The sequence below is a fragment of the Patella vulgata genome, chromosome 6, assembly GCF_932274485.2.
Source record: "Patella vulgata chromosome 6, xgPatVulg1.2, whole genome shotgun sequence".
NCBI classification, from domain to species: Eukaryota; Metazoa; Mollusca; class Gastropoda; family Patellidae; genus Patella; species Patella vulgata.
The window spans coordinates 50,637,218-50,653,085 of NC_065884.2; the positions used below are offsets into that span (position 1 = coordinate 50,637,218).

Genomic DNA, 15,868 nt, shown 5'->3' on the forward strand with positions numbered 1-15,868 from the left:
TTTATCTTCCTGACCATTAGATTATTAAAAAAAATACTTATTGTAAGACTTGTGGTTGATTTAATTTATACAAAACATTTGGATTTTATTTAGAAATATTTTTCACCAGTCTGCAAGTTCCGCAGAAACAATATGGCGACGCACAGACAGTGTTTGTTTTGATTAGTAACTCAGGTAATGATAAGGACGATAGTTGTGTTCATTTAGGTAGATTTGTGAACTTTTTATTTCAGTGCTTTTCCAAAATATTCATATGATTTTTTTGGAAGCGTTACGAAACACGTCAAAAGTCAGAAACTGAGATGTTGACATGTCTCGAAACTAAGTCAGAATGACTCGGGAGTCGGAACTGAAAAACTACATTATTTGATTTATCATTGTAACAATTTAACAAAACCAAAGGAATGAATGAAATATGCTATAACGTCCTACTTTTCTTCACCAACCAGACAGACGAAAATGGCTTTATGCCATACATTGGACCGTGCGGAAAATTTTGCTCTGACAAACAGCGACAGCAAATGCATTTCAACTGTCAAGGCCAAGGGTTCTTTTTCAGGTATCACGTCATTTGGGACTCAACATAAACGACATTTGGGACTCAGTTGACGACGTTTGGGACTTGATTGGCGTCAATTGGGACTCAACACAAACGACATTTGGGACTCAATATAAACGACAGTTGGGACTATTTATTTATGAGATATACATGTATAGTAACAGCTGTCTTAGTTGTCTTTCGTTTTATTTAGTTGATCGGCGATTGTTGAGACCGCGATTAACACTGCTAGTTCTCCTTTGTTTTGTTTTATCTGCGAGTATAAAACTTCTCCTTTGTTTTGTTTTATCTGCGAGTATAAGACTTGACAATAATATATTGTTGAAAATTTGTGTATATTTAGTAATACTTCGTTGTTTTTCTTTTATCAAATAGTAAACGAGCTTGATTGACCGACTACTGCTCATGTTTTTTCGTGAAACGGTATAACTGCAATCAACACACGGACGCCATTCTCGATGATTGACAACTCACGTTTTTCCTCATCCACCAAAGAACCGTTAGGTTTCTTTGAACATACTGCAATAACATCGGGATTATCAGTTAATCAGGTTTAATTATCCTGCTTTGATTGTTGCCATTTCTTATATTTTCCACAAAAAAACTTTGCCTTGTACGCACTAATTTATCGATTGGTATTGCCATCTACGACAAGCATGTCAACGTGCAGCTCACGGATTATCGTTAACAATTTCTAGGGGCTTGTAAAAAAGATTGCATGTCGTGTCAATATTTATTTTGTTTTTTGTGTAGATCATTTTCAAATAAATTCATCAGCATATTATTAGTTTTAAATAAATATATAACTTTTATGAGAATCGATGATTATCAAAGAACCGTAAGTGCAACTAATGTTTTATCGTTTGGTTGAGCCTTTTACTAACCACGTTTCATGTTAATAAATATTTTCTTTCGTGTCTTGAATTGGCCTATTTCTAATAAATTATCACGATACGAGTTCCTAACGTCGTATACCCGAGTCCCAAACGACGTATATCAAAGTCCCAAACGTCGTATACCAGAGTCCCAAATGTCGTGGTCATATTTTTTTGAGTCCCAAATCCTTTTTCACACATATTGTAGTGTACACGGGACCTCATTGTTATTTTGGTCCCATCTGAATGAGTAGATACTGTTCCTTGTCAGGCCCTCCATTCTGCACGCTTGACAATGTAAAACTATGGGATCAAACCCCAGACTTCCTGAGCTAGTGTCTTACTCACCGAGTCACTATGGGTCCTGAAGGACTAAACCAGATGAATTTAGCTCACATCCTGTTACTCTCAAATTTTATTCCCAAATCTTCATATTAGATCTTGTACTAGTCACAGTCCTTGTTGATGGATGAATTTTTGTGAAAAATTCACCAGTAGAACCATGCCGCATTGATATTCAAATTCACTTCCAAAACAGGTCTGTGAGGTGTGCGGAATACCACATGGTGTTTCAGGTTCTAAATTTTTTGTCATGATCAAATGCAAAAATTACATGCATTAAAGCAAAATCATTTTAGCAATGAAAAATTGATTCTCCCTTGCAATGTGTCTATGTTAATCTTTCTGACCAGACTACTGGAATTTTGCAAAAAGTTGTATGAGTAAGCTTACTCCAGTAAAATGCACAATGTTTTGATAATACCAACATGTACCATGATCAAAAATCAAACCAAATTCTCCATATTCAGCATGAAAATGTCATAATTTTCAATGGAGATCACAGTGCAAAATACATGTATTTTTACTATCAGTACTATATTAGATGGCTTATATTTATAAATTGATCAATGTTAAGGTCGTACAGAGAAAAATATTATTAAAAATATTAATTTTGTGTTTTTCAGGCTGATGTTTGTTGTTGAAAAGATAGTAAAGAAGTTACAGAATGGCAGAACATGACAAGAAAACACAACAAGGAGCAACAAATTCTGAAAATGATGCACAGGCAGTGAACCCAGAGGAATTGAGAGAAAGACGATTAGCATATTTTCAGTCAAAATCTGCATCAAAGCAACTTGTTAAAGATGGCTATTCTCGTGATGATGCTGTTTCGAAACCTTTAAGGCAAGACAAAATAAGAGAGGATGATACTAAGCCTAAAGCACCAGATAAATTTGGGAATCCCCAGTCTTCTATTACTGACATTGTTGCAGGCATTGGTCTAGAAGAGGAATTTTCCCGTCAAGACTACAGAGTAAATTCCCCACTTAAAGAAGTAAAACTTAAACCAACTAGATGCACCTTAAAAACTGAAATTACCAGACCACCTGAATGTTCTGAAAATCCCAGTCATCAGAGAGATTTCAAGGTACCAGAATTAATACAAGATCAAGAATTTGATGAGAAAATTAAACTACACCCTGCTGCCAGAATAAATCCTGATAATTTACCACTCACTTCTCTCCAAGAATCCCAGAATTTGGATTCAGTATCAGTATTTCAGAGTGAAGCTGATTTGGAGAGTTTAGGACTTTCCACTCATCGCCCTGCTTCTCCCCCATCGACAGTTTCTGTTCTAGACAAAAGATTAAATGGAGATAACCCCATACTAGATGCTTCTGAAATTAAAAGTCTGTTAGGAGATGAAAAGTATGAAGAGTTTCTCCAGAAATCTGTAAAAGACATTAATGCTCTTTATAAGCATAAAACCACAGAAACATCACCACGTCTGCTTGACCAGACAGCATCAGTTTTAGCTGAACAGACAGCACCAAATACTACAGAATACAATGTCATCAATTCAGATAAAAATACAATTAACTTTGTTCACAACAATATAAACAAAAATTCTGGCACACCGACAAGACAGCAGGTGTCTTTACAACCAGAACAAAGTTATAAAAACATTCACAACCTTGAACAAGAAATTGATAGAGGTCAAGAATCACGAAATTATGATCAGGTGTTGGTTTCTAGAAATGTTACTTTCTCAGCTGATGAAATCTATCGACAAGCTTATGGACCAATTCCAATAGACCCAAGAAATGCTCATCAACAAATGGCATCTTCTCCACCTTATAATGTGATGATTAGTCCAAGACAACAGAATTATCCTATGGCGATGAATGTACAAAATTATCAACAAGTACCAACTGGAATGTGTATGTATAATGGACAAGGGGATTACTTCATGTCACCAAATTCTCCAGTATCACCCCAAGCATCTTTTTTCCAACCCTATTTTCCTCGCAACTGTTCACCTTCACCACCACAAAGACAGTTTGTGTACCCTGGTGTGATGGGTTCAAGCCCACCTGGTCCTACCCATGGGTACCATAAATATCAACAACAACATGCTTACAACACAAACAACTCTAATCAGTACCAAGTATACCTTCCTCATCCTCCTCATCCACCTCCTCAATATCATACTCAACACCAACATACTACTCAACATCAGCACCACCAGCATACCATTCAGTATCAACACTCTAACCATCAAGCCTATGGTGGTTCATCTGGTTGGACAGGAGCTCAGAATAGAAATCAGTACAACAGCTACTCGGGCAATACTAATTTCAAGCATACCAAAGATACCAACATTCAAAAAGAAGCTATGATAAAACACAAGGAGACAAAAGTGGAATCAGCATCCCCTTCCCATAAACAATTAGCAAAAATGCCAAGTGAAAGTGATAGAACAAAGAATCATATAAAGGAAGACACATCACTTAGACACAAAGAAGCTGTTAGGCAATACCATGAACAAAGGTAAGAACATATTTAAATGTTGTGACCTATTCAAAATTTTGAAAAATTTTCTGAAAAGTGTTCTTTCTGAAGACATAGTAATTTAAAATTACTTTATAAAAAAAACTAATATTTTCACATATGAATAGACACATAAATGCTATATTTGACTTAATGAAGAAACGGTTTGATTAAAAAGATTATGATAGCTCAAAGTTTAATATGCGAGCATATACATGTACCATCTCAAAATTTTGTCTTTTCAGAAGAACTCTTCAGGAAGATCAAGTTGACCAAAAATCACCAGTAAAAATCAAACCAAATTCTTATGCTGCCAGCTCTTTAAATCGATACTTCTCTTCTTTAGAAAATTTAAATGCCAAAACTGAAAATGACAATGATGACAATTTGACTATTGTAACAGAAACGTCTGGTGTTACAGCTACTAGTGTGAACGCTGGGGGTATTACAGATAGAATAGAAAAGTTAGGGATTACAATTCCTAACCTTAAACCTAAAGATGCTTTAGCTGATGAGTCATCTGCTAAATTAGAAAAGAAATATAAGATATGTCCAGAATGTTCCACAACAAACAAAGATTACATGACATGGTGCTCTGAATGTGGGGAAGTCCTCATAGGTGTCAGAACAATCACTTCCAAAAAGAAGCAATCGAAAGGGACAGAAAGAACTCAAAGGTTACCAAAGAAGGAGAAGAAATCTGTAAAAGATGCTACCAGTACCCTTCATGCAGAATTAGATAAAATAGACAAGAAGGAAAACAGTCATTTTCAGATTAATGATAAGTCTAACATAAAATCAATCATTGATTCTCCATTGAAACCACAACCAACCTTTGAACAAGTCAAAGAAGCTGAGAAGATCATTGAAAGAAATTCTCCAAGAACTGATGATAAACCCAAATTTGATCCTAAATTTTACAGAACGGATAAAGACATCAATGATATTTGTGAAGTGATTACAGATCCAGTTATTCGAGGTTATATCCGTTCTTACTTCAAGAAGAAAACAGGATCAGCATTGGCAGAAGAAAAGAGCTGTGCTAGTAGTGTTCAAGATCACCCAGATAAGTTGGAAGAGTCTACAAAACTGTTGGTAGTGTCTCCGGAACATCTGGAAGAGTCTCCGGAACATCTGGAAGAGTCTCCTGATACAATAGAAGTAGAAGAGGAACCACAACAAAGAACTCAGCCAGATGTTGACCTAGATTTGAACTGGTCCAATAACACTAGAGCTTTTAAGTCTGCTGCCATTAGTACCCAGGCCAAAAGTCAACATTTTAGGAAGAAGAAAGAAAATGTTGATAGAGAAACAAAACTTCAAGCAAAGGAAGCAGAACAAGGAACACAACCAGAAGTATCTCTTGATCTAAACATGTCTAATAGCACTGCTGCTCTAAATGATGCTTCCACTAGTGCCAAGGTAAAGGGTACAAAATTTGGAAAGAAGAAGGACAATGTTGAAATAGATATAGAAGTATTTGGAATGGAAGAAAGTAGAGAATCGAAGAGTTCCATAATTCCTGTTGTTCCATCTTTAAATCTTGCCTCCAGTAGTGATGAAGATGAACCTCATAATAGAGATGTGATGGTTGATTCATCTGTTGACACTGATGTATTTCAGGCAGTTATGGATTCCAAGACTATATCGAATGGTATTGTAAAAGATAAAGTTCCTGAAAAAAGCAATTTTCTTGCCCAGATTTTAGGACCAAAAGGATCAACTCCTAAGAAGGTAGGGACAAGTAAAGATGTTTCCACAAGACCAAAGAAAAAAGTGGTGCCTAGCAAAGTTTCAGAGTCTGTGAACAGTTTGCCTCATCAACGTCGTTGGGAAAAATCGAATTTAGCATGGTCAGCAATTCATCCAAAAGAGATAAATCTGAAATCGAGTGTCAGTATGCCTAAAGCCAGGATAGGATTTGCTAGTAAAGGTAGAGCAGTGTACAGTTTGGATAATTTTGGTTCTTTTGATATGAACAGCGTTAATCAATGCACTCAATCCACAACAGATGGTCATCAGAAGAAACAAAGACCAGCCAGTGCTGATCTTTATAAAAGGTATGATTGATTGTACTTATTTAAAGCCTTGATCAATCACAAGTTTAGTAACCTTCAATTTCCTTATTTTGATTTAACAAAGAGACCATTTAATTGAAAAACTAAAGTTTTAGTCATCAGAAGAAACAAAGACCAGCCAATGCTGATCTTTATAAAAGGTATGATTGATTGTACTTATTTAAAGCCTTGAGCAATCACAAGTTTAATTACCTTCAATTTCCTTAACAAAGAGACCATTTAATTGAAAAACTAAAGTTAGATCATAAATGCCATCTTGATTTCAATGATCATGGATAGAAATGAGTTATTCTTTAGTAGTTGAATGGTGTTTTAAGACAAAAAAAACGATGACACCATGAAATCATTAGAAACTAAAAAGATTAAGAATGACACATGACACAATCCTTCAAGTAACTTGTATTCCATATTCTTGTCTCATGTGTTATTTTCATCCAGTTACTAAATGCTTCTTAAACAACAAATTAATAAGAATGAAATAAAGAAATTTCAAATATTTAGAATGGATCATGTAATAGAATATTCATTTCTTAAACAAAGTTATTCTACAAATGTAGATTCAGTTATTAGGGTTTCACACTGCGTAGCTTGTGTGAAACACTATTGTTTTTGTTAAGATTATTCTTATTATACTATTCAAAAAAAGTAGGGGATATTTGATTTTTAAGTGTTATTAAAGTCACCTAATGAAACTGACGAAGAAACAAATGACAAAATGAAATGAAGTTCACATTCATCGATTTATTCCAAATGATCGTTAGACTAAGTAAGGCACAGACTGACCATTATAAGGGTAAAATGATACCCGGGGTCAAACAGCAAAGTTACCACAGCATCACAACCAAGTCAGTAACGGGTAAATCCTCCTCTGTTTGCCAAACAAGCATTGATCCGACGTGGCATACTCCTAATGAGACGTCTAAGGTCATTTTGGTCCAGATTGTCCCATTCCTGTTGCAACGCAGCAGCAAGTTCTTGGACATTGGCAGGACGTTGTTGACGTTGACGTAACCTCTGTCCAAGCATGTCCCATACATGCTCGATGGGGGAGAGGTCGGGACTCAGTGCTGGCCAAGGTAATGTGGTGATGTTCTGTTGTTGGAGGTAACCTGTAACGATCCTGGCCCTGTGACATCTTGCGTTGTCATCCTGGAAGATGAAACGGCGGCCATGACGTCGTGCGAACGGCACAACATGGACTGCCAAGATGTTGTCCCGTTAGTACTGGCCTGTAACACGCCCTGCAACAACATGTAAAGCCGTTCTTCCAGCAACAGTGATGCCTCCCCACACCATAACAGAACCACCCCCAAATCGATCATGTCTGATGACGTTAACGTCTTGGAAGCGCTCGTTTCGACGACGCCACACCCTCCTACATCTGTCCAAAAAATCAACAGTGAACCGTGACTCATCTGAAAACATCACATTGCTCCAGCGTCGATTATCCCAGTGTTGACGATCCCTACACCAACGACGTCTTGCCTGAATGTGATGATCTCTCAAACAAGGGATCACGCGAGGACGTCGGGGGCGCGAAGGTGACCCCAATGCAGTCGATTCCGAATCGTCTGGCCACTCACTCTCACACCAGTGTCTGTTTGAAGACGAGCGCTGATCTGATTTGCTGTGATGACACGATTTCTCAAGGCCAAGGTACGGATAAATCGATCCTGGGCTTGAGTTGTCGCCCTTGGTCGACCTGAGCGTGGTCTGTCCTGTACAGATTGTGTATCACGGTATCTGGACCATAGCCTGCTTATGACAGACTGAGAAACATTCATCGTCCGCGCCACAATCGCCTGTGTTGTGCCGATCTGTAGCATGCCAAGGGCACGTAACCTTTCATTTTGGGTAAGCCGACGCATATCAAAATTTGTTTTCTGGTCACTAAAACAATTAAACTGATGTTTCCACCCTGGAATTCAATGCCACAATGACTGTAACATTCAAAGTCAGAGTCGTGCAAATCTTGGGTTGGACCCCCATGATGATCCCAAGCATCACCTGCATTCCATGCGGTAGCTATTGGTGCGTTTGGGCGTCACATGTAACTGGAAATGTTTCTTCTGTTAGGTTCTATAGTGACTTTTTTCGTAGTCATTTGCATATTTTAGTATTATGCCCCCAAAATCAAATATCCCCTACTTTTTTTGAATAGTATATTATTCTTCTTATTATTATTTTTCTTCTTCCATTTTGATTGTATCTCAGAAACTACTTGTCGGATTGATTCGATGTCTTCGGTTTTACTGGGAAAGTGGGTGTGACTTAGAGATTAAAGCTATTTCGAACGTTCTGCGACAATTTTTTGAAATATTGCCGTAATATTAACAATAATCGTTGGATTGTAACATTGGATACATTTTGACATAGCCAGAGACAAGGCACATAGCTACGGTTCTTTAGATTTTTTATTTTCGACGAATCTTCGGAGATATTAGGTGCCAAATTTTGAAAATTTAAATTTTTACGAAAAACTTTTTTATTAATGAATATTTTTATGTGATATTTTACCAAGGGTTCAAGAGTCATCTGGTTTGATCAAAAATGGCAACATTTTTTGTCACCGTATTTTTCCTTGGCCCCCATTGGCTAAATTAGTTTTTCAGTCCTGGATTAATTATTTATTGTTCGATTTGTAAAAAACAAAGTTCATATGCTCCGTGGTCCAAAATGTCATTTTTTTTGTTACCGGTACATTTTTCTTTCGGCAACGGAAGTGACGTAAATTTAGCAAAAACTACAATTTTGACAGTTCGGTACCACTTTTTGAAAGCAAATATTATTTTTTTCAAATCTGGTATGACTGAAAGGGTGTGCCCTGTAAAGGCGCAGAAAACATCGGGCTCAGTTTTTTTAATTTCAATTTTGTTTTTGGGTCATTTCGATTTAAAGGTGAAAAAAGGTGAAATAATGAGCTATTTACAACCCATTCAGGCTTTTCATGTTTTAATATATTTCTTCGCAACTTTCATGAACTTGTAGCAATAATCCATACGAAGAGAATGTATGTGAAAATTAGTTTGTAATATGAGCAGTTGCCGAGAAATGGGCAATTTTGCAAGTGTCACTTTTTACTCTAGTTTGCCTGTAAAAGAGTCAATTATTATTGGATTTTCATAAAAGTGATACCATTTGATGCGAAATGTCAATTGTGACTAGGTCAAACCAATTTAACATTTTCAATATCACCGGAAATGACGTAATTTGGGCAAAAACTATATTTATAACTTTCGAAACAAATAATTTATTCAGATGAGTCGTATTTGTTATTTGTTTAAAATTTGGATATTTCATTCCAATCAACTAATAGAATGAACCCATACGATCATATAGATATCACAAAATGGTTTCTAACTTGTTCAGTTACGGAAAATAGGCGATTTTCAACAGGCCACTTTTCAAGGTTTTTGGTACATAAAAGTGTCAATTATTATTCAATTTTCGTAAAATTTTCACTGTGTGATACGTAATGCCATTTACGATTTCATACAAGTAATTTATGATTTTCATTATCACCGGAAGTAACGTCATTTTGGCAAAAACTGTATTTTTAGCCTTCAAAACAGATATTTTATTCAAATGGGTCTTATTTGTAATGTTTTTAAAATTATGATATTTGATTCCAATCAACAAATAGATTAAACCCATACGATCATACAGATACCAGAAAATGGTTTCTAACTTGTACGGTTGCAGAGAAATAGACGATTTTCTACAAGTCACTTTTCAAGGTTTTTGGTCTATAAAAGGGCAATTATTATTTGATTTACATAAAATGTTCACCATTTGATGCCTTATGCCATTTATGATTTCATAAAACTAATTTAGAATTTCATTATCACCGGAAGTAATGTAATTTTGTCAGTATCACTTACATGCAACAAATGTATGCAATGAATTGATATTGCCGGATTTGCTTGATTCCTGCGTGCATTTTATTTGATGTGTAAAATGCTTACATGGAAGCCTGTATAAAGGTTTCATCGGTACCGGAAGTGACATATGTTCAAGGGTAACGGGGCACCGGTGAAACCCGTCATTACTGCGTCGCAGTTCTAGTTTCAATTGTGGTTATACAATATTATTGATATCAACTTCCAGAAAAGGTTTCATCGGTACCGGAAGTGACATATGTTCAAGGGTAACGGGGCACCGGTGAAACCCGTCATTACTGCGTTGCAGTTCTAGTTTCAATTGTGGTTATACAATATTATTGATATCAACTTCCAGAAAAGTACAACAGCAGAGACCAATGAGTGCCCAAGTTCGACCTATCAGTGCCCAGGTAAGACCTACTAGTGCCCAGGTAAGACCAACAACAGCTCAGATGCGACCGAATTATAGTAAACAAATTCCTGCTCATTTACAATCAGATAATGTTGATATTGATGATGACGTACTTGAGGATTTTAATGATGAATATGTGGATGTTCCTAATGTTGATGATCACAATCCTATCAACATGCCCACCATTGTTGACCACCGTCTGCCCACTCAGGTAGCCAGAGTTATCTCACAGTCAGTGAATCTAGGTAAGTATGTAGCTGGACTTTCATTTTCATCCGCCAACATTGAAATGTGGTTGTATATTGTCGTCAGGGGCCCCATCCGTCAATCCATCCATTGGTCAGTCCGGCATCCACAATTGCTTGTGGACGCTCTAGAGGCTAAGGTTAATATCCAATTGACTTTAAATTTATATAGTGTTTACAGTCATCAGACAAAGAAGCCTATTAAGTTTCAACGATTTCCAATAATTGCGGCCAGAGTTGTGGCCTTTGATCACTTCGAAAATTTATACAGTGTTTAAGGTCATGAGACGAATAAGCCTATTGATTTTCACTGAATTCTGATAATTACTGCAACTGATATGGTCTTTGATCACTTTGAAAAAAACTTGTGGAATTCAGATTCATACACAGTGTTTATGGTAATGAGACAAAGACGCATATTTACTTTCAGATAATTACTGCCAGAGTAATTATGGCCCTTGATCACTTTGAAAAATCTTGTTGATGCTCTAGAGAATAATTACTGCCAGAGTTATGGCCCTTCATCACTTTGAAAAATCTTGTGGTCACTCTACAGACTAAAGTTATACACAGTGTTTACGATCATGAGACGAAGAAACTTATTGATTTTTAACAATTTTCGATAATTACTGCCAGAGTTACAGCCCTTGATCACTTGAGAAATTTTGTGGATGATGTAGAGGCTAAAGTTAATATAAATTTATACACAGTGTTTAAGGTCATGAGACAAAATATTGTGTTGTAAATGTTTTCATTACTGACAAAAGTAAAATATGCAACAACCCTTGTTGACTTTACGGACGACTTAGCTGCTGTGGGCGTATGTTTCGTTGCCTGGCAACCTATCTTAACTTATTTATATTTTCAAGCTTAAAAATAAAAATTGAGGGGTTGCCTGTCAAATTGACAGTCTGTGGTTATTGTCCGCCTGTCAAATGACCAAGTCGGCATGCCATATTATTTACATATTAATTTAAGTATAATATAAAAATTCAATCAACAATAACAACTATTCAAACAATTCAACAATTCAGTCACTAAGATCACCTGTTTATAAAGTTCACTCTGAATTTGTTCATGTGCAATAAGTGAAAAATGTCCATGTGTACATAACCATGAAGATAAAATGAGGAGTCATGTATATTCAAAAATTAAGACATTTTATAAATATCACTGTGACTGAACGAAAGAATAAAATAATGAGTCTCTGGTTCAGCAAAGGCCAAAAGTAGGATTTGTAAACAAAGAAAGTCCAAGATTTTATAATTGTTGGAAAATCAGTGTTGTGTTCAGTCACCTGTCACAATGGTAGCCATAAGTGTCACAATGGCAGCCAGAAGTGCCCCATGGCTGGTTAAATAGCCGTGCTCTGGCTGACATTGTTTGATGCCAGGCTACTATCTTCAGACATGCATGTCTATTATATCTTAGAAAAAAAATGTATTTATAAGCTATTTTTGGAATCATTATTTTTGATCTTATAATTCTGTTTTGTTAAAACTTTTCAGTTCCAGAAACTTCAGTAACAGCCTATAATAAGTACATGGAAATGGTGAGTATTTGAAGATAAATTTGATTTATTCCAGTCTAATATAGTCCTTGTAGTGTCAGGTACATGTATGAAATATGGGGTTTTATCAAGAATATTATATTTATTTAATCTTGAATATAATAATAAACTTGAAGCTGGAAAATTCATGAATATTTCAAACAGAAAAGCGATTGAAATATCCTGAATCCAAAAAGCATAAATATTCTAAGTTTTAAAAAAAAAGGGAGTTTGAATTTATTTCTAAATACAGACTTTAAATTGTGAAATTATTTTGTAAACTCTGCAAACCAAGGTAACTTAAACTATTTTGCCACTGTTATAGACCACCATACATGTACATTGTAAATGTTTCACAATAATTTTATATTCTATTGCATAAATTGAGGGTGGCTATCAATGGGAAAAAAGTCTTTTTGTTTTGGCGAATACTGCACCCATTTAAACATTTAATTTATGAATTCATTAAAGAGAGAAAAATGGGTTTATCATCCATTTGAAATGAACTAGGTCATTTCTCTAGACTTGCATATATATTTTTTTCAATAAATTGCTGAGATCAAAAGCAAACACTTGACTCAATGATAGATCTCTTGATCTACAGCACACACATTAGACCACTCAGTCTACATTCTCCCCAAATTTCTCTCTCTTACCATTGAATGAAATGAAATGAAATGGGGTTTAAAGTCCTACTGTTCTGCTCCTATACTGGGCTAATGAAGACAGGCATACACCATACAGTGTGCTATGAGGGAAATTTTGCCCGGGCAGCGGCATTATCGCCTACTCTTATATCGAATTCCAACTGCCAAGGGATCTTTTACGTGCATTCCAATGTAAACACGGGACCTCGGTTTTTCGTCTCATCCGAAGGACTAGACAGCTGTCCTTGCCAGGCCCTCCGTTCTGCACCACTGACAAGGGGAAACCACATCAGAAAATCCTGATAAACTTTCTCGGCAAATGCAGGGATCGAACACCCGACCTCCAAGCTAGCGAGCTAGCGTTTAACCCACCTAGCCACCGTGGCTCCACCTATGAATGAATTTTATATATAAAATTTTTAGTTGATAAGATGTTTATATTTAGAAACTGTTTTTTTTACTTGTCAATTCTTTTAGACACCAAGAATACAGGAAGGAAATTTTTCACCATGGGTGTGTATGCCAGATGAAATATGGCTTCATATATTCTCTTACTTAAACCATGTAGATTTGAAGAATTGTGGCCGTGTCTGTCAGCAATTCCATCGAGTGGCTCTTGATGAAGTTTTATGTAAGTACACTGAATACCACAAATTTGCAAAATAAACTAAATAAATGTATGGTTACTATTACCGATGTCATTGAGTTAATAGAAAAGGATTTGAATTTTAGTGAATAAAAGAGACTTACTGTTTTACTGATTTGACCATGTGGAATGTCTTCATTCAGATTGGACTATCAAAAGGTTCCTACACATGGACATACATATTTGCATACTTTGTTAAAGACACTCTAAAATTTGAAAATTGAATTTTGGATTTTTCTGATATTGACCAAGAATTTGACTATATTTTAATTTGTGAAACAATTATACAGAATGCATGTATCTACAAATTTCATTGGATGTGTGATATTTTATGTAAGATTTTTTGGCCTAATTTTAGATAAAAGATACATCAACTCGATAGATTCATAATAAATATTATTTATAGGCCCAATATCCATTTGCATTGAGGATAAACTATTAAATTTTTTACATGCTAAATATGTTCTCAAATTGATTATTTAAGATTTAATTAAGAAAACAAAATGAAAATACCAACACTGGATAATCTCCTGACTTGGATTCAATCAGATCTTAACTAGGTCCATCAGGTTTCTCCACTACCAATAAAATATGGTGGAGTCCTGTTATGCTTAAGCAGCATAGATTGATGGGAGTACAATTTATCATAACTTAGTAAATATGGAACGGAACGGAACCATTTTTTGACTGATAATCCTATCAGAAATTAAACATTGTAGTTTGCAAGAGATTTCTATAGCGCTAAATAACTTATTAAGTCTTTAATATATATATTGTAGGGAAGTATATTGCTGTAAAGAAACAACATAATATATGTGATATTTGGTTACATGAGATAGGTAAACGTCATCCTATATCACTAGCTTTGATACAATGTCATGGGGATTTTATTACTATAGAAGGTCTGTGTGACATGTTTAAAGAATGTTCAGAAACTCTTCGGGTAAGTATGTCATTTACAATACATAAGTTTTTTATAGGTCTGTACCTTGTGGTACGCTATATAGTGTCCAAGTGTCGATTGCTGACATTTCATATGAAGTGTTATTTCTCAGACATTTGCAAATGGAGCTGCCTGAAACTTGATAGGGACATTCTTTGAAACATTCTCAAACCATTAACAAAGGTGACATTTTGATTTCAGCTCAGTGTCATTCAGATTTCAAGTGCTATTTATCGGCTGTTCATGGCTGCAATATTATTAAGTTTGCTAGAAACCATAAAGTCCAACTTGTTACATAAAGAATTATAAATTAAATACTTTCATTATTTAGAGACTAATATACAGTTAAGCTTTATTACACTATGATGATTATGTGTGCCACTTGATTAGAATGTCATCAATCGCAACCCTGTGGAACTGGCAAAGACAGTAGCTAGCTAGCCTAATTACAGATTGACATGTACATACTAGGCTGGTAGGATTCACTTGAACTGGGGAAAAAAATATGAAACAAATGATTCTTGCTTTGTATGAAAGGTCTATATGAGTACAACTTCAGGAAAAAAATCCACCAAATTCGCCCTTGGCATTCTGGTTTTCGTTCTGAGAATATTTTTGTGCATCACAAATGCTTTTCCGCTATTAGATCATCAACAAAATCAGTTAATTCCCATTTTGGGAAATTCTAATTGTAAACACGGCCATAAATGCCCCTGTCCCACCCCAAAAGCTAAGCTAGATCAGCGCATTTACCTACTGCACAAAATAGTCACATGCATCAAAAGTAATATTTTCAGTGATTGTCCCATCCCACCCCACTAGCTTTTTTACCAACTACACAAAACATGTTGCAAAATGTTCACCAAATTCACATGTATTAAAAAAGACAACCTCCAGATATTTTCAGTGGTGGGGTCTCCCCGCCGGGCTGGACGATTTACTCACTACTACCTGATACTAACTAAATACTACCAAATACTACCTCATTATTGTGGAAAACTAACATAATACTTCAATTATGTTTGGTAGAATTGGGTAAACTTCCCACCATCACATCCAGATGTTCCTATTTTCCCACACCAAAGGCTAAGCCAGATGAACCCATATGCTTATCGCTCGAAACCTGTTGCAAAATACTCAGCATAAGAATGGCAATTGTCAGAAATCTAATCGCTCCACCCAAAAAGCTAATGTACACTAC

At 35.7% G+C, this 15,868-nt stretch overlaps 1 protein-coding gene across 1 annotated transcript in view; it reads left to right on the top strand.

Annotated features, from left to right (window-relative positions):
* The first annotated feature begins 124 nt into the window (after positions 1–124).
* LOC126823604 (uncharacterized) overlaps positions 125–15,868 on the top strand; it is a 30,956-nt gene continuing 15,212 nt past the window's right edge. Inside the window, exons 1-7 of the mRNA XM_050552529.2 lie at positions 125–174; positions 2,400–4,266; positions 4,512–6,326; positions 10,581–10,882; positions 12,391–12,434; positions 13,556–13,709; positions 14,504–14,667. Of these exons, the coding sequence (XP_050408486.1) occupies positions 2,441–4,266; positions 4,512–6,326; positions 10,581–10,882; positions 12,391–12,434; positions 13,556–13,709; positions 14,504–14,667 (4,305 nt within the window). The 5' untranslated portion in view covers positions 125–174; positions 2,400–2,440. The remainder of the gene's footprint in view (positions 175–2,399; positions 4,267–4,511; positions 6,327–10,580; positions 10,883–12,390; positions 12,435–13,555; positions 13,710–14,503; positions 14,668–15,868) is intronic.